Genomic DNA, 24,878 nt, shown 5'->3' with positions numbered 1-24,878 from the left:
TCACAAACACTAGGGGCAGTGAACACAAACACAACCGGAACAGGGGGCTGCCAATCACCTCGGCGCCCGGGGAGCAGTTTGGGGGTTAGGTGCCTTGCTCAAAGGCACTGCAGCCGTGAATTAATTTTTCCTTGCCGGTCCTGGGCGTTGAACCAGTGACACTCTGGCCTCAAGCTCACTTCTCTAACCTCAAGGCGACGGCTGCCCCTAAAGCTTGAGTATACAGTGCACACAGCCATTCATTTTATACATATCTACTCACAAGAGTTAAAAATATATAAATAAATAAAAACTAAATCAAAAGTAACCCACCAAAAACTAAACCATCTCTTGTTCTTGGTCACACTCTGGATGTTTGTGTGTGTTTGGCTGTGTACATGTTGAAAAAGAAACAAACAAACAAACAAAAAATACAGAAAGAAATACAGCTAGAATTTAGCTAATCAAAACTAGGTGCCAGTCCTTCACAGGGTGACACACACTCACACATTCACTCACCACCTATGGACACCTTTGAGTCGCCAATGCACCTACTAACGTGAAACCGGAGCACCTGGAGGAAACCCACATGGACACAGGGAGAACACACCTAACCAGGAACCTGGAGCTGTGTGACAGTGAGGACTTATATTATGTTCTTTTAAATATTCACCTCTCTTCATGGAGAAGAGAATGTAATGTACCTTTAGGGAACACATCTGGATTTTAAACCTCTGTTTTACCTTTAAAGGTACATTAACACTCTTTGTACCATTCGTGACCAATAATGTAGCTCTACTGTAACGTTTTTTTTTGAGAGTGACAAACTTGTGACAAACTTGCTCCTAACTCCGCCCCATCTCCACTCTTTCCTCCACCTATCCTATGGAGGCTGCCCTGAACTCAAGCCCAAAAACGAGTTCTGCCCCGTTTCAGCCTTCATGGGCAGGGTCCGTACAAGTAAAATCTGTTTTATCAACTTGTTTGATCAACCAAAAAACAAACCTGTACTTCATATTGTGAAAACGTCACCAGTCTTTAGTCTCCAGTAATTTCTGGTTTTGCTTCCCCTTGCTGTTTTATGTTGGAATATTTCTGTATGGTTTTGAAGGCATTTAGCCACACAAATAAATAGTGAGATCAGGAACTGTCCTCAGGTGGTTAGTTCTGGACCCTAAACACAGCTCCAAGCCCACACAGATTATTTATGTTGCTTCATTAATCCTGAGAACAAACTTCGGAACAATCTTCACAGCCCAGTGGGTCTCTGTACCTCTCAAGCCCATGCTTTTCATTGAGTACTGTGACCTTATTGTGACTGTGACATGTGCAGCTGCTCCAGAGCATCCTATTTAATCTTATGGGTTTTAATGAATAGTTCAATCTGTGTGTGCATATTTGAATGCTGATGTACAGAGGGGTGTACAAACATTTGGACATTTCACATCTTGCATTAAATGAACCAGTTGTGTATCGGCTTGTTGTGCAAGTCCAGTATTGTTTGTTTGTTTGTGTGTGTGTGTGTGTGCGCGCTAATGAAAAGTAGAGTTGTCCTAGTGGCAGTGCTAGAGAACTGGGACAAGGTGGACTGAACTACTAGGAAAACAGCCCCTGAAGTCATGTTCACCACTGCCCTGATTGAAAACATACGTGGATGGTGTGGCATGGGGGGTGGGTGAGTGGGTATAGAAGGTTCAGTGTCCCACAGAGTGTGCAATTATGAAAAGACAGTGGGACTGTGTGTGCATATGTATGTGTGAGTGTATGTCTGTATGTGACCCACAGAAGACCTGGTATTCTTCCAGTTAGTCAGAAACCAGCCAACATGTGATCTGAACATATGAATTCAGCCTCTGTTTAAAAACATAAGAGACTGAATGAAAGTGAGCCAATATGAAGGTATATGGATGATATGCTACTATTGTGCCTCTGTAAAACACATTAAAATAAAAAGACATTCTGTAGAATAATACAGTTTAAGATTGCCTACATTAACTTACTTTATTTACTGGTTAAAATATTTGCTGACAGTTTAGAGATCTCATTTTCATATAGAAACCATATTAACCATGGGGTATATCAATATAGCAAAAATCCTTCATTCATTCATAATCTGCTTATTCAGTCCTAGCTGGAATCACTGGGTGTAAGGCCCCTGAGTCTTGATTTAAGATCACAGAAGGAGTGATGAATGATGAGCTATGCATAGAGTTAGCTTTGGGATGTACAGACGGCAGGAGACGGCAGGGACTGGACAAATGCCATCTTCCTTGTTGTGTCCTGGGACAGAGAAGGGTTGTGGTGGAATGTTTAATGCTATGAATCAAAGACAATTAATTTTGTCTTCCATTTCCACTGGGGAATTAGACTGCACTTTCTTATAACTACCTGATTTAAACACAGGCCAAACGTTCTCCTTTTGAGCTTTATATGCATTTCATTCACAGAGAGACATTAGGAAGACTTTATAATACTAATGTAAAATGAAGCCATGGAAAAAAAATAGTGCTGTTTATCAATTTTAAAAATAATACTTAATGACACAATTTTCTGAAATTAATCAAGATTAATGGCATATTTCCTTCTTTCAAATGTAGCTTTTAATAATGGATATTTTAATGTCAAATAATTTAATCCATTTATTTTGGTTTATTCATTCACTGTCTGTAACCACTTATCCAGTTCAGGGTTGCGGTGGTCCAGAGCCTACCCAGAATCACTGGGCGCAAGGCAGGAATACACCCTGGAGAGGGTGCCAGTCCTTCACAGGGCGACACACACTCACACACACTCACACCTATGGACACGTTTTGAGTCCCCAATCCACCTACGAACGTGTGTTTTTGGACCGTGGGAGGAAACCACACAGACACAGGGAGAACACACCAAACTCCTCACAAACAGTCACTTGGAGTGGGACTGGAACCCACAATGTCCAGGATCCTGGAGCTGTGTGACAGCGACACTACCTGCTGTGCCACCAATGTAAGTTCAACACAGTGCATTTATATTTATATTAGCAGTGTCTATCAATTAAAAAAAAATATAATCACAATGATAAAGTTAAAATAAGAGTACTTCCTTATAATTTTGGGAGGGAGATAAATGTATGTGATATTCATGACAAACTGGTAAGAGGAAACTGTTCTTTTTTACTCTGTTATAATCTTTTAGTGTAGTTTTGATGATTTATGAATTCACATCTTTCAATTTGCTGAGTTAAAGTTTCAGTTTTTAGTATTGGACACGTTAAAGGATAAAACGAATGCTACAGTGAGGCTCATGGCTCAAATATAGTGGGATTAAGCAATGCTGGAAACAAAAGAGGAGCTCTGTGTGTGTGTGTGTGTTTGTGCGCGCGAGAATGAGAGAAAGGAAGAGAGAGAAGGTGGAGGAGGAAAGCTAAGAATGAGAGTTAGTGATGATATTTTATCCATATTTCAGTATGCATTCACTTTGACAGCAGTAGGAAAAATCTGCCCCATCTCACAAGAAAAAAGCAAAAAGCTCTCTCTTTATATCATGGTACTTCCCCTAGATAATAACAAGATTATCTGGACAGAGAAAAGAGACATTCACTTGTGTCACCAGCCTGATTGTTTACCTTCTCTGTTAAGATACATGATTGTTGTTGTGACTATGCTCGTATATTCCTTGAAATCCTGGGTTCAACCGTGACATTATTGTCTTCATCTACACTTTGTATTAGGCAGTGTGGGGGTGTGGGTATGTATATTGTCTACCTCTTTAGGTGAGAGTATAGAGATGTAGTCTTCATAGATCATGCGTGCTTTCTCCTCAATTGCACTCTTGTTGATCTCCTTCTTCAGGTCTTCACAGGCCAGCCAGAAGAGCATGTTCTCCTCACTGTACTCTGTCCTCAGAAACTCGCGAAACACGTTCCTCCCCGCTGGGTTCTTCATCAGCTTATCAAAAGAATGAGCCCACTGCTTCATCTCCTCCACCGTCGGTTTGGTGCTGAGACAATCAAAATTAACAATCAGTTATTCAAGCATTAATCTGAAAACTAAACCTCCACTAACTGCTGTAAATTATTCAGTGGTTACTACAGAAATAACACGAGGTATGGGCCCTACAAATAATGCTGATTAATAAAAAATATTTAATTCTTAGTCCAGTTCAGGCACTCAGGTACTCTATTCTACTCTACTGGGGGCTTCTGTTGTTTTCACTACACCCTAAAAACCAGAAATCACTTGTATAGATAATACTTTAAAGGGCTGTCAGTAAAGTGAGGAGAGTCAATGAAAGCATAAGTAGATGAGTCGACTAAACGTTGCAAACCCAAAGGGCTCTTGCAGTTGAAGGTGTAACATTTCAATGACATCCTCATAGGTGTGGGAAAAAAACATCAGCCTGCTCAAGCCTGGTGTAATATTATTGCCATCATCAAAACGGCACATCAACTCTCTACAGAGTCAAATGCTTCTGAAATATGCTTTAGCAATATTCCAGTACCAGCTTGTACATGCAGCATTGTCAATATCAAAACAGCCTCTCCAGTGTACAGTTGTATGCAAAAGCTAAGCTATGTTATCATGTAAACATCCTTAAAATATATAATAAAACATATTCTGTAAATCGTTATTAAAATGTAGGTTATAGTAAGTAACATTAGCCAACACTGGGGGTAGTGTTCCATGCAGGCTGGGTAAATAAACTAAAAACAAACAAAATATTTTATTTGACCAGGGATGTTTTTTTAACTTTTTACTTTTAATCTCTCTTTTAAAAGACTTTGTTCCATTGGTTTTGCTTTTCAGAATAAAATTGTGGTACTGTGTATACAGTCCTGAGGTCAAGCCTTATAGCACAGTTTCTTTATTGGCCCATTAAAAATGGTCAAAAGCCAAGTCTGTGCTTTGTTGATATACTGAAGAGCTGACGTTTATGATTACCTCTTAGGGAAAACAAGAAAAGAACAAGAATGTAGCCTATATTTAGACATAGCCTAGATACGTACATCAGTAAACATAATAGTTCAACAAAGCACACACAACAGGTCAAATTACTGAGAGGAAATACAGCAGACAGTAGAACTACACATGTTATATGCACATTATATGCATACTTTATTTAAAACCACTGATAACCTCTATTTGTAGTGTGAGCATCATAGCCCTTTGATCACCGGATTCTATACAATTGTGTTAGGAGTTCAAGCTAAGGGTTTAAATGAATTAATGATGGATAATATTTGGATAATTTAACAAATGAAGGAGGGAAACTCTTTAAATTCAAACTCTGATTTGTAATACAAATTACCGCTGTGTCTTCAAGTTAGCCATCATGACATCAACATTATTGCAGACACAGAATTATTGGCCTGATATTGTACAAAGAAACAATTAAAATAACAATGGAACATGCTAATATTTAAAATCATATCCGCTGTAATTAAACCCAAAGGGTGGAATGGCAGTCGTGCCTACGGATGTTGTCAGGGGACTTTTCCAGCCACAATATACATAGATGGTTAATTCCTAAAATTTGATTATAATTTTCCAGCTCATTTCCCAGTTTTCCAGTTAAATATATCTATGTCTACACAAGCTAGCTGAGAGTTGTGTACAGGTTTATATATGTGTGTGTTAGTGTGAACATGTGATCTCACCAAGCTTCACAGTTTGGTATGGTCTCCAGCTCCTGGACTTTCAGCCTACCACGGTTCTCATCTTCTCTCCTAACAGTGAGACTGGAAGGTGGTAAAATGGCATTGAGAAATAACAGTTGTGCCGGAACCAACAGGGTCTGGCCACACACACACACACACACACACACACACACACACACACACACAGTAGGGCAGACGTTTTTTCTGGAAAATAATAATAGACCCCTACTGTGATTGCAATCCAAATATAATTTTTTTCTATATATTAAACTCAAAGCCTTTTTCTTAACTCATCTGCCAGCTGTTCACCAGCTGTATGCTACTGGGTCAAATTTCCTCAACTAATTTTGTTACAAAACCAAGTAAACTTTGTTTAAAAACAGATAGAGAATCTGTTTGAAAATCATATATATAAAACTTTCAGCCCTAAAGAACACATTTATATATCTTCTCAGAGACACACACACACACACACACACACACACACACACACACAGACACACACACACACACACATGCAATTTATGGCACTTATACGTGAACCTAGAAGTGGCTAAACTGTTACTGAACCTCTGGCTACTGGTTTCCGTAGGCAAGTGCTGATGCTCATCTGCTGGTGACCACAGAGGCTGCCCAAAGCTTCTGAGAGCCTGACTATGAGCTTAACAGCTAACCTCAAAACCTCAGGACAGACCTCAGTGTATGATCCTGTGCTGCTAGCACTGGTCTGTGGCCAACAGTTTACATATTACATAGGCCTATGTGTAAAAAGCCACTGTGTTAGACAGTTATGTCATGCTATTATGTCACTGCCAGAAAAATAATCTTTTTATTTTTTCTTTGTTATTACAAAGTAAGAGTAGTCCTGAATTAGACCTTGGAGGTAAAAGTACAAAACTATGTAAATGTTTTGATATATGAAATGAAAACCATGGCAAAATGTCAAGGCTTTGTTTATGTCTGGTTATTTTATGTGCCTTGATTATCAAGAATATCTTTAGATAAATATCAGTCACATAAATGTCATGTGTCTGTGCACCCAACGTGCATTTCAAACCGAGTTGAGTCTGATCAGATTAATAATACATTTCTTGTACCTAGCACCATGCTGGTTAAACCCACTCTGTGCTGTAGGCATGTATCATTTCTACAAAAAGTAATTAATGATACAGTGAACATATATCCTTAGACCACAGCTGGTATGTATATTTAAACATTTCCTAACTGTCAAGTGGACCGCAGGGAAAACAGCAGCAGCATGTGAATTCGAGCTTCACATGTAGAAAATAGCGGATCGAAAAAAGAATGTGGTTTAATCGTTCTCTGCTGTTATCAGAAGAAGTGGATTCTGTTACAGAAACAGGCCTTGGCTAAATGCATAAAATATGTGTGTGTCTGAGAGAGAGAGAGAGGGAGAGCGAGAGAGATAGAGAGAGAGAGTAACTGAGGTGTGGGAGTGTGAATATGGCAGTCACCTCCCACAGGGCCCTTGGTAAAATGATAGCAATCTTAATCACACTTGCTCTTCTGGTTCACAGCAGACTTGAATTACAAAGTGGAGCAGACACATTCACACAGTGTTAGTGTGTGAGTGCTTTTGATCATCTAAATACACACACTCACACCTTTAACAAACATACAAAAAATTTGGAAGGAAAAGAGATTCTTCTAAAATCAGAGTCAAAGAAGTGAATTCCATATGGAAAAGCAAACAGGGTATTACAAAGCTAGGACATTAAAGACATTATATATATATATATATATATATATATATATATTTATTTATTTTTTTTATTGTGTGTGTGTATGTATATATATATATATATATATATATATATATAATGTCACCATTTTATTGTGGCCAATATATTGTCCCAGAAATAATTGTGATTACGATATTTCTGTCAAGACAATTTTATGCCACTGATATAATGATAAACTAAGAGCATAAAAACACAATTAAACCCTTGTAAAGAGCAATGATTTTCTGGGCAAAAATATTATTAAAAATTTTCAGCAGTTGAATTAAAATATAAAAATATTTAAATATTCAAAATAAATCAAATAAACTACTGCTTTCAAACAAATCAACATAATGGCCCCAGAATAGAGAGACCAGATAAAAGGTTCAAATATTGGTGATGTTCATTCTTATGACACACAAAGAAAACAGATTAATTAATAGAATGAGATGCCCTGCACATAAGGCTAAGGTCTCTGTTTTTGTTTGAAAGTGTCTGCTATAGAGAAAGAGCAATAACTGTGGGTTGAGTACTATCCTATATCAGTTCCTGACATTACTAATTACCTACATGGCTTTGTTTGACTGTGACAACGTGAAATCTGAGAGTGGTTGTATGGGTCGTACCATGAGCAGCTACAGCAGCAGCACCAGCAGAAGCAGCAGGTGTTGGGGCGTTGTGTTGGGGACGAGTGCTGCGCCCGGCTTGGGGACGTCTCGCTCCGTGCCATCGGAGACTCGCGGTCTGCCGGGACAGGGCCTGTGTACTGAGACACACACTGTAAGACATCTGGACACCACACACACACACACACACACACATACATACACATACATAGAGGCAAGTGTGCACACAGAACGCACACTCATGAAAGATATTCTAGATATTTACTTTTATTCTGCACGTAACTCACTGCAAAATATGGACGTGAACACACATATTGCACCACAGTTGCCTTTGGAACTAATTTCAAGCGCTGAAGCTTTAGACTATAAAATCTTTAAGGAGTGTCCAAAGTGTTGACTGTACTGAGCATGCAACATGCACTAGGAACACACACATGTACAGTAGGAAATGAATTTGTACAAAGTCGCCCACGCACTAGAGCAGATTGCTGAGCTTGTACATTAACACACACGCACACACACACACACACACACACACACACACACACACACACACACACACACACACACACAAAGCATCAAACCACAAGATATACATCTGCTGTACATCTATCAACATAAAGACACATAGGGTGCCAAACAGAAATGGTAGTGAATGTGCACTGATACTGAACGAACTGAAGTATTTGAACAACTGCCGAATTGCAAAATGTCATACTTCTACCTATGGCCGGTGACTGGAAAGAGCAACTACAACTAACGAGACTGTTTGAACGTTACTGGCAACAGCACAAAGAGATGAGTCGGCCATGCGCATGAAGTATCAGAGCAAGCACCAGAGAAAGGAAAGGAAGCAGACAGTGTGATGCATCATGTGAATGTGCCATGAGGAGATAGCAAGGTCTTGACACCACCCACACACACACACACACACACACACACACACACACCAGTGCTGGGGCCATATAACTTAGGCTTGTTCTTATAACTTTTATCAGCTCAATTTCTGCTTGTTTACGGCTAAATAAATGGGATTTCATTAGTTTTTTAAATTTTATTTATTCATTCATTTAGTTATATAATATATATTTTTTTATTCCTGCTCCACACAAGCTGAATTTCAGGAAATAAAAGACTTAATTTTTGGATTTTATATTTTGATATTCAGGGCAGAAATAAAAAAGAACAATATTAGAGAAACAAACAAAATCATTTGCATTTGAAATCCTACCTTTACAACAACAACAAAAAAAACCCACTATGACATCACAATGATCCAATGAATTATTAAAAATAAACAGCTCTCTTCTATATTTCAAAGCTATAATGCAGTAGCAGCTTTTAATCTTCTATGAAAGCTTTACAAAGATACCGGAGTATTGCAGCGAGGACATGACTGTATGATTGGGTTTAACCACATGAGATAGGTCAGGCAGTGATGTTGGATGATTACTTCTGAATCACAGAAGTCTCTCTAATCTTAAGTGTTGGATGGTACACTTTTACACTGCTACACAGCTAAATGCTGGGGGCTTTATATATTCCTAGCCCATGCTTGGTCAAGCACCGTTGACCATAGTATCCTTAAGAAGCTGGAATGACTCTATAAACCTTTGGGCAATTAGTGTAGTGAAGTCCTTTTTAAACTGCTGATACTGATAAATCTGAAAATCGTAGACGATATATTGCTCATCGCAGTTACGGTGCTCTACAGCTTGCTGATTCTGCTAAATGGCTCACTCCAGTCAGAAAAGCAGCAGAAACAGATAATGATGCCCTTGCCTGCACACGATGGTCTCAGCTCTGGGGTTATTTTTAATTTTCGAGAAAGCCTCTGCTATAATTCTTTTCTAATTACATTTGGGCCAGCTGTCCCACATAGAGGGGCCCTGTGCCCCTGTCCACCAAGCATTCCCTATTACCATCAGAATAGAGTGACAGGCACAACTACACAGCAAGGGTATGGCGCATCCATGTGTGTGCATGTGTGTGTGTGTGTGAGAGAGAGAGAGACAATAAGAATAAGCAAGGGAGAGGGAAGTACTGAGCATTAAAACAAAAGGCCTTTGTTGCTTAATGATCCGATCAGTGTTGTGGCATATTCAGACCAATGGAGGGTCTCTACTGAATCAAACACACACACAAACACATTCGTGGCCTTGTTACAGTGAAAGAGTCTTGAGCCTGTGGCCAAATCTACAACAGTCCTTAAAGTGTAACAACAACCCTCTGTAGAGAGTCAAACTGAGGACACTGCACTGAACCATGCGCTAAAGCAGCAAGAGGAAGTGTGTATGTGTGTGTGGATGTAGGTCTCTTTTTAATGTGGTCAGAAATGCATATTTAAATTGAATTCCAAGCCTTATTTTGAGAAGGGTCTTTTCATCCAAATGATGTCCTAAGAATATTTTACCAATAATTCTATGAACAACTACCCCAGGGACATTTTTAGCACAGATCAGATCAGTATGAAGTTTGTAAATCAGCTTGTAAAGCAATTTCAGCCAAGTTATGTAGCAATATTCTCCAAGCTATGTGATCTCTGGTCTCACAGTGCCACTCAACAAATCACTTAAAGGAGATTTTAGAAACACTCCCAGTTCTGCCTTTGGGATGAGGAGGGGTGGTCAGGGGAATTGGGATTGATTACATGCTGTTTGTGCGAGCACATGTTTTACAGTGAACAAGTCTGTGCCTGATCCTCCGTTTATTTCATTTTCCAGTCAAAACTTAAATCTGTGTCATTTCAAAAGCTTCGCTGACATTTCGTTTCACTTCAGAGACTCTAAATCCCCTTTCGGAAATGCACAATGACCCAGAATTTTTACCTGGAGGAGCTGTATGTGTGAATGAAAATGTCCAAATCATTTTGTACAGGACATAGCCTGGACTTGATCCTGCAAGCCCCCTGTACAAAGCCTGGGTCATATCCATGTGACCAGATGTGGTTCAGGAGAATTAATAATTCATTCATGTTGTGCCTCCTGCCCATGCTGGACATGTCGCCGGCCCATGCCTAAAGCACGCGGAACATTTACTGTAGTGAGAATGTGTCCAACATGGACAAACTCCGGCTGTGAGCTATGTGTGCGAAAGGACAGCCTAAGAGCTTATAAACCTTTGCAGACACACTGAAAACCAGAAAATTAATTCTGTATCTATATTTAGCAGAGTTGATAAGAATTCTGTGCAGTTTTAGGATAAATATACACTCATAAGCCAAAACATTATGTCTGCCTCCTTGTTTCTACATTCCATGTCCTTTATGTCAGCTCCACTGACCACACAGGAACCATTTATATTTCTACAATTACAAACAGTAGTACACTCATTGCTCTGCATACTTTGTTTGCCCCTTTCACACTGTTCTTTAGACACATCAGTGCTGCTTAAATTTACTCTGTGGCGGTCCTATGGCGGTCAGCCATGAGAAGACACTGGAGCCCTGTCTACTAGCTTGAAAACGGTCAGCATAAAAAGAAATGGCCTGTTTGAGCATCATTCCACAGAAGAAACAGCTGGGAATAAGTGTGGGTTTTCCCTTTGAGAATTCGTCTGATGCCATTTAAGGCCACTGCTGGCGGAGATCAACATTTATGACAGGCTGAAAAATGCCAGCTTTAAAGGAGAGGAGAGGGATCCTTAAAGGGGCATTCTCGTTCAAGAGGCTGAGTTTGTCCACATTTAATAAGCCAAGCAAAGTAGAAAGAGTGATCTTCCCTTTTTTTTTATTTTTATTTTACAAACTTTGCTTCTTTTCTGGCATTCCCCCTCTCCTACCCCTACCCCTCAGCATTACATAATCCAATCTAGTTTGAACCGCTTCGCAGTGAGGACCAACCCCCACCTCCCACCCACCCACTCACATACACACACACACACACACACACACACACACACACACACACACACACACACACACACACACACAGACTGTAGGGGATATTTTTAGCTCTTGGCAGACCCTTATCCATTCTGTCTGCTCTTCTTTTGTTTCTTCACTGTGCTGAGTCTATTTTCTGCTGTGGGGTCAGGAAGAGTGTGTTTGTGTGTGTTTAATCTATGTGGAGATGAGTGTGTGTATATATGTGTTTGTGTGTGTGTGGGGAAGGGCAGGGTTAAGAGTGTGTAAAGCATGACTGGACAGCACACTCCACACTTTGCAGACACTGTCAAAGCAAACATAACAAATGTCTCGTTTTTTTTTTGTCTGGTGGTTCATAGTGTCGTCTCCCTCTGGAGAATCCCGTCTAGTCTGTGCCTTTATTAAAGGACTAGTGTGTTTGTTTTGGTGTCATGTTATGACCGTCTTGGATGAGTTTGGGGCAGCGTTTGTTTATTTTTCCACAGTCCAGAGACACCATTCCAGTTTTATTCCCTTTGTGCTTCATGCAAAATAATGAGATTACAGCATGATTGCCACAAAATTCACACTGTTTATGTCTTTATTGATCTAATAATCAATAAAATTGTAGAATAATGGCCATCTAAATAACTGTATCTGATAGCATTCTTAAATTTACAAATAAATGTAAATTAATGCCTTGGTATGTAAACACAGCCATTATAACAGGGTCTTCTCTTTGGGTTCTTTTGTGGCTGATAGTTTCACTCTACTCTATCTCCTCTCTGGTTCCACTACGAAGTGCACACACCTGCAGTTTATCCTGGATACACTTAAAACACACACTTGTGAAGCAATTACATGAAGATGTAAGCTACATGAAGTATGTGGCTAAAAATAGGACTGCTTTAGTTTTATTATTTTTGGCCATTCTTCCAGAAGCACATTTGTGAGCTTAGACACAGATGTTGGAGAGACATTGATGTTGGCCTGGCTCGCATTCCCTTCTCTAATTCATCCCAAAGGTGTTCTGTCGGGTTGAGGCCAGTCAAGTTCTTCCACACCAAACTTGCTCATCCATGTCTCTATGGACCTTGCTTTGTGCACAGGTGCACAGTCATGTTGGAACAGAGAGGGCTGTTCCCACAAAGTTGGGAGCATGAAATTGTCCAAAATCTCTTGATAGGCTGAAGCACTAAGAGTTCCTTTCAACCAACTCCTAAAAAACAACCCCACATCTTAATCCCCCATCCACCAAACTTTATACTTGGCACAATGAAGACAGGGCGGCATGGTGGCGCAACAGGTGGTGTCGCTGTCACACAGCTCCACGGTTCTGGGGTTGGGGGTTCGAATCCTGCTCCAGTGGACTGTCTGTGAAGAGTTTGGTGTGTTCTCCTCGTGTCTGCGTGGGTTTCCTCCGGGTGCTCGGGTTTCCTCCCACAGTCCAAAAACACATGGTGGTCGGTGGATTGGCGACTCAAAAGTGTACATAGGTGTGAGTGTGGGAGTCAATGTGTGAGTGTGTGAAGGATTGGCGCTACCTCCAGGGTGTGTCCCTGCCTTGCGCCCAGTGATTCTGGGTAGGCTCCGGACCCACCGCGACCCTGAAATTGGATTAGTGCTTACAGACAATGAAGGAAACAAAAAAAAAAAAAGGAAAAAACATTGAGTCAGACAAGTACGGTTCTCCTGGCAACAGCCAAACCCAGACTTGTCCATTGGATTACAGACAGAGAAGTGGAGAAAACACATCTCCACTACTGTATATATATATATATATATATATATATATATATACACACATATGACAGAGAGAGGGAGAGAAAGAGAGCGAGACACAGAGAGAATTTCCCAAGATCTGAGTCATTAGCACATCCATTTACATTGCAAGTATGCATGTGCATTCCTTCACTATCTGAACATGCTCTTGGCCTCTGTGGCTGATGGAGTTTGTGCAGCCATATCTCTGGCTCAGCCCTTTCTAATCTTATTAACCCTCCCTCCAATCCTGTTAGGAGGGATTTGGTCAAGCCCTGGCAACCCCAGCTACTGCCTCACTTGAACCTACAAAGAGACAGAGGAGGAAAGCGAATTCTTCAAAAAGAAATACAAAGACAGGGCAAGAACAGTTTGATCATAGCAAAAAACCCCTAGGGGAGAACAGTGAGAGCTGTAATGGAAGCTTGCTCAGGGTTTGTTTCCCAGTACTATAGGTTTAAGTTCATGGGCTCATGGGGTTTAAGCAATTAAGCGCTCATTTGAGAATTAATCTGTGTGATTATTCCCCCACTAATCTCACCCTCAGATCAACAGCAGCTAACAGAAACAGATCAGGGCCTACCTCGCTGCCAGAAAGAGAAGATAGACAGAGGCCTTAAGAGTCAATACTAGTTCTTCCAGATAAGTGAGGGGGCAGTATAGTTTGCACAGTATTTTGTAATATTTCTATCATGTAACCATTATTGCGAAATCAAACTGCTGATCATTACTTGAAAGTCATAATACAGAAATACAGAACTATAGCAGTATGCAAATGACATTTTGAGGAATATGTAAACTAACATTGATGTCTAAGTGTGTGCTCTGAGACTCCAAAACAATCGCATATACTCTTTAGGAGTTGGATTAAACAAAGACAATCACATCATCTTGGATCACAATGTCAATTTTTTACAACATCATTCAGTCCTACCACGCACACACACACAGAATTGAAGAACCACCATATCCTGAGTTCTGAGGCTGAAAGACAAACCCAGGGCATGTCAAGGTTTAGAAAGTCTGAGATTAAGAATAACCCTTCAATACCACTTTTCCAAAAACAAGAACAGACTTGTGTAGCAAGTGAGAAAAAACAACTCTTGTGATATCTGAACTGAATGAATCAGCTTAGTGTCTGGAAAGCTTGGCTGACTAATTAGTGGCACACCTGAGGGGGATTTCTGGAGAAAGCGTAGAGGGACAAGGGTAGATGGGGTGGATGGCCAGTTTGGTACACAGTGTTAACCCAAGTTAGAATCTATTTTTTCAGGAAAAAGGCCCAGAAGTGCTCATTTAAAAGTGATGATGCGTTCATCGGTGGCTGTTCTGCTAGTGTCCAGATGCTGTGGGAATATTAGGCAGTAAGCTCTTGATGGTTAATTAATGCACAAGAATAGATTTAGGCCTCTGTATCTGACATTATTCGCAATGAGGCTATAAATGCATTCTTAATACCATTATAAAGCTAATGTACAAGTATCTTATTTGATTATGTTTAACTTAATACAAGAGCAATGTCCTAAGAAGGCTGTAGTAGGGTTGGGTGGTATAACGATAACAACATACGCCACAGTATTTAAAAATGCGGACGTTATCTCCAAATGAGGGCAGTATTTACGACTTGTGTGTGGTGTGTCAAATTTCTGCTTTGTCTTTGAATTCAAAGCCAAAAAGTTAAATCATGTGCATGTTAGCTGGCCAGCTGTGCTTCTTAACAGTGTAGAACTCTTATTTAGCTTATTTTCTAACTTTTCTGTTCCTCTAGCACCAGTTGCTGAAATGTGCTTTTTCAGAAACAGGTTCTATATTGTTAACACTGGTGTTGGTGTGCACTGTCAGGTTGTGCTTAACTGAACTGCACAGCGCTGAAAACCCTTCACTCGACCTACACTCACAGATATGAGGCTCACTCAGTGCGATACCATGATAATATTTTGAGACTTTTTGGATCTTTCAGCCACAAGGGAACATGTGAGGTATGGTTGTGATGTTAAACAATTATAGATGTACCATTCTAGAGAATGTACTTCCACTGTTGGAGTGGGTTTATACCCATCTAGCTCATGTCTATGGAAAAGCTGTGTGTGAAATTGAACATTTGTGTCAGGAATGGGTCCCTTAAGGCAGCTGAATTCATACATTAAAATGAGCACCCAAACTTTTTTAAGTCTTTGCTGTCAAATGAAAAACATGTATCTCTAAAAATAGTAACATTATGGGAGAAAGAAAAAAAAACCTTCTTAACTTTCAGTGAAGTCAGTGTATAAAAGTTTTATTCCAGTCATTTTACTGGTTCATTCGTCATGATTTTTTCACAAAATGTGAAGGAAAACTGCTGTGTTCATTATATATATATATATAAATGCAGTAAACCTATTCAGAGCAGTCTCGTATCCAGTACTCCAAGACTCTTATAATTTCCTCATAAAACTTGACATTTTCACAACCCTTGCAGTTGGCTGTTAAAGACCTACATGAATGCTGTCGCTGAAGACTCTCAGAAGTAGTGGGGATTTTCCAAAAATAAGACATTTTCAGAGTACCCATCAAGGCAATGCTGCGCAGCATGGAGCTCCTGGGTAAAACGGGTGCAGAGAAAGTCAGGCAGTCCCAGTGCCCTCACTCCACCCTGGGGATTCTCCCCAGCCCTGGTCTTGGCCCTGAACCAAACATGGAGCACTGCTCCACTCAAATTAGTCACGCATTTCTAAAAAGGGAAGTTTTCCACCACTCAGAGAAAGAAGAGGAGGTTCTGTGTCTTAAAGAGGGGGCAAGAAGTTTCACACACACACACACACACACACACACACACACACACACACACACACACGCACACACACACGCATACACACACGCATACACACACGCATACACACACACACACAAACAAAACACCATGAAATACGTAAAGAATCCAGAGATTTCCACAGCAATGAAGGGATGGAGGGGAAGCGAAGAATAGGCAAAAGAGACCACAGGGTTGGGGAAGAGGACAGTAGAGAAGAGGATAAAAAGTTAAAGAAGAAAACTGAGGTAAGAAAAAAGGTAGAAATTGAAAAAGTACAGGTTTACAACAGAAGAAAAGATCAGAAAGGTAGAAGACATGAGAAGAATAGATCAGAAAGGTGAACAGAAGAATGAAAGAAAGGGTTTAATCTGACATTATTCAAACAAGTTCTGAACAAGAGGACAACTAATTTGGGCTCAAACACAACATTCCCATACAGTCGATCCCAAAATCACAATCACCAATTCTTCCCCTGCCTTTCAAATAGTTATAGCCATTCTGTGACCTAACAAATCAGCACAGGCAATCTCTCTCTCTCTCTCTCTCTATATATATATATATATATATATATATATATACACAAACATCTAAACATAAATCATCTAAACAGGACCCCCTTGAGATCCATTATTTTAAATAATCTATAGGTGTATGTCTGTTATCCGCTGGTTTGATGTCCATATAAGGTAATCCCAGTGTAAACAGGCTCTCACACAGAAAAAAGTGACAGAGACATCCACAATACCTAGGGCTGGCTTCAGAATATCAGCAAAGCAATATATCCTGAATAAGCCCACGGTGATGCAGTTCAAATATTTCAACTTAGGATTTACACTATATGTATGAGTGAAATCTAAACTGTTAACAAACTGCAGAGAGAAGCTCTTAACAGTGTTAGTGTTAGGATCAGGATTAGGGCCAGAGGAGGGTATCTCGACAGAAATACAGCTAAATATCTGTCAAATGAAAGCTAAGTACCTACAAAGAGTATGTCATGACTTATCCAGTACACATTATGAGGATTGATTCAGTTTGGAATCCATGAAATCTTTCATGTGTTAATCTGATTGTACACTGATCTTGGAGTTGAAATTGTCCCAATTTAAGATTAAGGGGCATTTTTATTTTGGGTGGGGGTGGGCAAGCTTGAAGCTAAATTACATAAGTTAAGTGTTTCTATGTTAGCTAACATACATTGTTGCTACATAACACTGTTGTCATTAGCAACAAAAGTCAGCAGAGTAAAGCAGCTTCACCCACCAAAACCCAGGATTGATTACAGCAAGTTTTTAAGGAAAGGATTTCAAACAGAGGCTAGATCCCTGTTGCTGAACTGAGAGAAACAGAATCCGTTCTGGGATGTGTTGACCTATCAGGCTGTTTAGCTAGTGCTACATAAACAACACCACTCCTCTCTTCACCACTGCTCATGGTTAAACATTTATAGTGTGTTGATTGGAAAAGCTTGCTAAATTGTACATATTGATAAACCTTAAAGTTCTTAATGAATGTTCAGTGTTTAATGTCATTTGCTTGGAATCAAAATATTCTACATATACATTCCCCTCCCCCCAGTTCTGTAATTGTATATTGTATATGTATTGTGTTGCCAACGCTCAGCTCAACAATTACCAGAGCTGAACAATTTGTCTTTTTTAAATCAAATAATTTAAAGACATCCCACAAAATTGGAACACTGCCTTAAAACGGCAGGAAGTTTAAATAACAAAGAGTTTGCATTACATTCAGCATTCAAGCCTGAAAAACAACACATGCTACTTTTCTTTCAGGAAGAAACAATGCTCAAATTACAAAAAAAAAAAAAAAATGCTCTCTCTCTCTCTCTCTCTCTCTAAGCAGATGGGGTCAAGCTAAATCCCCCGGTGTTCAATTAACAGGATGATTTGGGTTCCACTGCTGAGAGAGATCAGAGTCAAATCAGCCTACTAACTACTAAAAAGAGATCAGAGATTTAATCTGACTGTGTACAGACCAAGTGGAGAGTGCAGAATAAAGTGGAAGACAGAAAAAAGTGAGGGAGAGTAGGAGAGAGGGGAAGAGCGAAGGAAAGTGGGAAAGAAGGAGAGGGAAGAAGCGAAGGAAGGGGGGAAAGGAGAAAGAGAGGGAGAGGGAGAGAGGGGGAAGTGTTGTAACTAGTCCGATGTTGTAAGCGACACAAGGGCGTGTGTGAAACTTTGTGAGTCAGCTCTGTCTCTCTTTCCTCTTTCTGCCACAGCAGACCAGACCAAACGATGAGCACACGTGGCCTAGATCAGACGCTCAGCAAGGCAAAAGCAAATGAGTGCATGCTGCCAGCTGCCCTCATGCTGTACTGTAACGTACAGCTGCCTGCTCTCTACTGATGCCAGGAGAGTCTACGAACTCATAACCAAACCCGAAGATCTCGCCTTGGCCAGTTTAAGGGCACATCCTGTCATTTTCGCAAGCACAAGAACTATTTTTCCACACATTCCTAGCACTTCCAGATGCTTTGGATTGTTTTTAAGGGGTTGCGTAATTATAAGAGAGGCTTGGGAGCATAAGTGTAGCCCCCCATAGTCATCTGGTGGGTCACAAAGCTTTTGTCTGTTAAAATGGCTCCAGCGTAACTCCAGTAGAACAACTTCAGCAACTCTCAGCCTGTCAGGCCTTCAGAGTGCAAAGCCTACATCTGGCTTTTCCGAATTCCCATCATAAACAGGAAAAGAACAGGCAATTTTATTCCACTTTTTAGAGATAAATATGGATATGAAACTACATTGTACACAGCTGTTAATAAAAAGTAAACTCATGCTATAGTAGCTTAAAGGAAACGTCTATTGTTGTGGGCAGTTGCAGTAGTTTGTTTGTTTACATTCCAAGTGTCTAAGTGTCGTTTAAGGTGGAACGGTGTATTTGAGGTGAAAAAATGACTGTTGTTTGTATGTGGCTTATGTTTAATTCTTATTCACTGTTTGTTTAGTTTCGTAGCACTGTCAGTAACGCAGTTCACTGATTCCCAAGAGACATTTCCACCTTAAGTGATTCGAAACAGCAAAAACAATTCAATATTACCCACCTATGGGGCAGTCATTAGCAATACCCTCTTTTTTGGTTTGTGCTTTCCAATGTTTGGAGTTCTCTCCATTGTCTAAGAATACTCTTGATGCCTCTGCTACGAGCAGAGAGAGAGAGAGAGAGAGAGAGAGAGAGAGAGAGAGAGAGAGAGAGAGAGAGAGAGAGTAATATTTCAGACTAGTTTCCAGCATGAAAACAGACTGGAATGCAGCAAATGGTGAGAAAATGGTAAACGACGCCTTTAAGTTTAAAACTGAAATGCAACAAAGCACCTGAAACCCTGTGTTTCCTACTTCAAACAGAAAATGCTCCACGGTTGTAAGAATCAACACTACAGCATATCCTTACTTAAAGGGTTAAAATGGTGGCCAAAGCAGACAGTAGTCTTATTCCATAACAGAATTTCTGGATAAATGAGCACTCCATTAAAGATTGGAAGTGGGTTTGACCCCACTTCCCTCAATCTCTGTGATACTGACACTACCTGTTGCTCTCATTTAGATGTTAAAATCCATTCATCCATCCATCCATCCATTATCCACCGCTTATCCGGGTCCGGGTCGTGGGGGAAGCAGTCGGAGCAAAGAAACCCAGACCTCCCTCTCCCCAGCCACCGCCTCCAGCTCCTCCGGGGGTATACCAAGGTGTTCCCAGGCCAGTTGAGACATGTAGTCTCTCCAGCGTGTTCTTGGTCTGCCCTGGGGCCTCCTCCCCATTGGACATGTCCGGAACACCTCACCAGGAAGGCGTCCAGGAGGCATCCGGACCAGATGCCCGAACCACCTCATTTGGCTCCTCTCGACGTGGAGGAGCAGCGGCTCCACTCCGAGTCTCTCCTGGATGTCCGAGCTCCTAACCCTGTCTCTAAGGGAGAGTCCAGACAGCCTGCGGAGAAAAGTAATTTCAGCCGCTTGTACCCGGGATCTCATTCTTCTGGTCACTACCCAAAGCTCGTGACCATAGGTGAGGGTTGGGACGTAGATCGAACGGTAAATCGAGAGCTTTGCTTTTTTGCTCAGCTCTCTCTTCACCACAACGGACCGGTACAGAGCCCGCATTACTGCTGACGCTGCACCGATCCGCCTGTCAATCTCCCGCTCCATCTTTCCCTCACTCATGAACAAGACACCGAAGTATTTAAACTCCTCCACTTGAGGCAGGATCTCACTTCCAACATGGAGAGAGCACTCCACTCTTTTCCGACTGAGTACCATGGACTCAGACTTGAAGGTGCTGATCCTCATCCCTACCACTTCACACTCGGCTGCAAACTGGTCCAGCAAGAGCTGGAGGCCCCGGCCCGACGAAGCCAACAAGACCACATCATCCGCAAAGAGAAGACATGGAATCCTGAGACCACCAAACAGGACACCTTCCACCTCTTGGCTATGCCGAGAATTTCTGTCCATAAAAATTATGAACAGAACCGGTGACAATGGTCAGCCCTGACAGAGTCCAACTCCGAATGGAAACCAGACTGCCAGCCATACGAACCAGACTCCTGCTCTGTTTATACAGGGACTGGATGGCTCGTAGCAAAGAGCCCAGTAAGTAGATGTTATAATAATAATAATAATAATAATAAAACAATTCATTTATCCTTGTCAAGTTTGTAAACAGATCTCTCTACTCTGCCTAACTGTATGAGTCAGAAGGGAGGATTACAAAGTGAACTTCACACTCCTTACAAAGGGCACTTCCCAAATTATACAACTAAGGCTACTTCATAGGGTGTAGGGACACATTTGAGATTCAGCCTCAGTTTCACAATGGAGTCGAAATACCAAGACAAGGAGAGATGCTATACTTACATTTAAGCCAAACAGAGAAATATTTAGGCAGACAGTCAAGATAACACTTTATACTTCAAGAATCTCTCATATGCCAATGTATGTTTGGTTTAAACTTGGCCCACATTTGCTGTTGTGTTATGGCCCACGTTTGACCTTGAATGACATAGCTGACTCAGGATGAGTAGTTGACTATACTCCACTACAAGCCCACCTTATATGGGCCAGAGGTCGTCTGGCCCACACAGGAAATACCGTAAACATTCATTCATTCATTTATTTGTGTATTATTATTATTTTAATGTGTGTGAGTGTGGTGTGGGAGGACTGGGGTGTGCTAATGTATACTTGTAATTGTTTTGCTGCTGGCTGTGCAAGAAATTGCCCTTCAGGGATAATCTATCATTCATTCATTCATTGTCTGTAACCGCTTACCCAGTTCAGGGTCGCGGTGGGTCCAGAGCCTACCTGGAATCATCGGGCGCAAGGCGGAAATACACCCTGGAGGGGACGCCTGTCCTTCACAGGGCAACACAGACACACACACACACATTCACTCACACACTCACACCTACGGACAATTTTTTGAGTCACCAATCAACCTACCAAGGTGTGTTTTTGGACTGTTGGAGGAGTCCGGAGCACCCGGAGGAAACCCACGCGGACACGGGGAGAACACACCACACTCCTCACAGACAGTCACCCGGAGCGGGAATCAAACCCACAACCTCCAGGCCCCTGGAGCTGTGTGACTTGCGACACTACCTGCTGCGCCACTGTGCCGCCCAGAGATAATAATAATAATAATAATAATAATAATAATAATAATAATAAAAAAAAAAAAAAAAAGTAGTAGTTAACCTAACCTAAGCTAAATAAAGTAGAGTTCAAGACATTTGGCCCACGAGTGAAATACTGAAGCTTGTATACAGTCTGTCTATGAATAACTCTCAAATATTTGGTCACATGAACAGAGAAATGCATTGGAGATTAATGTGCAAAGATTTTTCCATTAGATCCTATGATGAAAATGCTAACAGGGCAAGTGGGATAACAGGCTTTTTCCCCCTCATTATGAAACACAGCAGGATTTCTTTACTACTTGATGCGAAGAGGCAGAGAGCAGTGTGACTTTAAATGACTGTAAGCCACTCTCCTGTGCAGGGAGAGGAGCTGTGTATGAGATAAATACATCTTTCACATCTGTTCACAATAACGCTGCGGTAAGAAGCTAGACACCTTATCCTCAAACTGACAACAATGGCAAATAATCACGTGACTGAAACGCAAGGGTAGCTCATGTCCAATAGGTCTAGAGGATGAGGAACACAGATTCTGTGGGCTAAAGATTTTTGTTAAAGTCTGTAAAAATTCAAATATCTAGCATCTTTAGTAAGAAACTGACCTACCAGTCAATTGATATCTGAACAATTTTTGAATGAATTACTACAGTTTTTAATATTTAACAAATATAATTACATTTGTCATTGAGGTTCAAGTTTTTATTGAATTTTTAAATTAATTTTAAATGTTTTTAAATATGTCCCAAATTTTCTGAAAATGGGGTTTGTAAATCAACAAGTGGATTCCTGAGCTGTGCCTAAAAGGGGAAGTGTGACCACATGCCCAGGCCCTGAGTGCGTCATGCCAACGTGATGTGCCAGCTTCCTCTCTTACCCAACCCTAAAGTCCTTTTTCTTATAACCAGGGTCAGTGTCCATGGGTGAAGGCTATAGGAGGGGTTACAGGGTTCATAAGTCATGTAGAATCAAAAAAGCAATTTTGAGATCCAAGCAAAGGCTGTAAGTTTGCATTTTTTGGGAATACGGTCACTCTTCCCCTTATTTGGTTGAGGGCGCTTGCAGGGTAAACAAATACAGTAATGTAGTATTATTGAATTTGCTCCATGTGAGTTTCTCACTGACTGACTTTGGAGATCTTTCCCAGGCAAGCCCTTTAGCAACAGGACAGAGTAAATGTCAGTGGATTTTTAGCAAATATACATCAGTATACCGTAAAACAACAGGTTAAACAAGTTACTAGTTTCAGTGCAGTTCATTATTACACTTGTTGTACTCCTCTAGCCTTTTTTTATTTTTTACTGTTTTCCTCTTTTTGGACATTTACTCAAAAAAACCCCAAACAAACAATAACTCCAAAACACAAAAAAACAGTCCAAGTAATGGTAAGGTGCTTTACTTTTTGTCATTTTAAGGCATGCAACAAATTGTGCCTTTTTATTGAATGCATCAGTGGTGGTTAACACACACACAAACACTGTGTAGACCCAGTGAGAACACACACTCACAAGCAGAGTGGCAGACAGCCATCTTAGTTCCTCTGGAGAAGTTGGGTGTTAGAGGCTTTGGTAAACACCACATTAGCCATATGGACGTTGGGGGAGGAGAAAGCATTGTTCCTTTAATACCCCCACCACTAACTTTCCGATACCAAACCCACTTCACTGACAAATAAGCCCCAATCATCCATCCATTATCTGTAACCGCTTATCCAGTTCAGGGTCACAGTGGGTCTAGAGCCTACCTGGAATCATTGGGCGCAAGGCAGGAATACACCCTGGAGGGGGCGCCAGTCCTTCACAGGGCAACACACACTCACGCATTCACTCACACACACACACACACACCTATGGACACTTTTTGAATCGCCAATCCACCTACCAACGTGTGTTTTTGGAGTGTGGGAGGAACCCGGAGCACCTGGAGGAAACCCACGCGGACACAGGGAGAACACAACAAACTCCTCATAGACAGCCACCCGGAGCAGGAATCAAACCCATAACCTGGAGGTGTGTGACTGTGACACTACCTGCTGCGCCACCGTGCCACCCACAAATAAGCCCCCCTCTTCATTTTTAATGCAAGTCACTGTATTGATTTCTAAGGCATTCTGGAGCATTTCTGCTGTTTGGTTCATAACAAAATTTACACACAGTGTGAAGAACAGTCCCTGGGTTCCAATGATGTAGGAACATAAAAATTGGAAAATAATGAAATGGAGATATATGAGGTTGTTTTAGATAGTGAGGATAGATTCCCTCTGTAACTTTCTCAGTCTATATCTGTGTGGTCAAAGGCTAACACATGACGGGGCATTTTCTGGATGCTGTTTGTGTGTGTGTGTGTGTGTGTGTGTGTAAACATGATAAGTGCAGGCCAGTGAGTGTGTGCCCCAAAATCTGTGCATCTCATACCTTTCCTAGCCCTCTGAAAATGAACATGACCCCTTCCCATGGCGTCCCACAGTTATCTTGAATGTTATTCTAGCTATCATTAGCCTGGATCTTTATTGGCCCTCCTTCTTTTCCCCTTGGGCTGTAGGGTCTCTTACATTGGTTTCTTACAGACAGCACAGCTCTCAAAAAGCAGGAACTGCCCCCACAGGTGCCTCCTTATTCCATGCCAACACTGACTAGCTCCACTTACAATACAGGATTATCATCTGTACAGAAGAGGACAGTCTCCACACTGACCACCAGGACTACACTGTCACTAACACAGAGAAGGCTGGGGCGGTGGAAAAGATTGCGGAGAGGAAGAAAGTGAGAGAAAGTTAAGACAGTTAAGGAAATGAGGAAAAGGGGTTAGGAAAAGAGGAAAAGGAAGAGAAGGAGTCACAAACAACCATAGAGA

General features: G+C 41.1%; 1 protein-coding gene across 3 annotated transcripts in view; it reads right to left on the bottom strand.

Moving 5' to 3' along the window:
* The window catches only part of rgs19 (regulator of G protein signaling 19), a 57,716-nt gene that overhangs the window by 8,808 nt on the left and 24,030 nt on the right, over positions 1 to 24,878 (bottom strand). For 2 of the 3 annotated variants that reach the window (XM_066672428.1, XM_066672429.1), the window contains 3 exons: positions 7,983 to 8,122; positions 5,615 to 5,695; positions 3,723 to 3,957 (listed from right to left, as the gene is read on the bottom strand). In XM_066672428.1, the coding sequence (XP_066528525.1) occupies positions 3,723 to 3,957; positions 5,615 to 5,695; positions 7,983 to 8,122 (456 nt within the window). The remainder of the gene's footprint in view (positions 1 to 3,722; positions 3,958 to 5,614; positions 5,696 to 7,982; positions 8,123 to 24,878) is intronic. The other variant, XM_066672427.1, reaches the window with a different exon arrangement.

Source organism: Hoplias malabaricus, chromosome 5 (genome assembly GCF_029633855.1).
Source record: "Hoplias malabaricus isolate fHopMal1 chromosome 5, fHopMal1.hap1, whole genome shotgun sequence".
Lineage (NCBI taxonomy): Eukaryota > Metazoa > Chordata > Actinopteri > Characiformes > Erythrinidae > Hoplias > Hoplias malabaricus.
The sequence above is the reverse complement of the archived record's forward strand: the minus strand, read 5'-3'. Positions and strand labels throughout refer to the sequence as shown.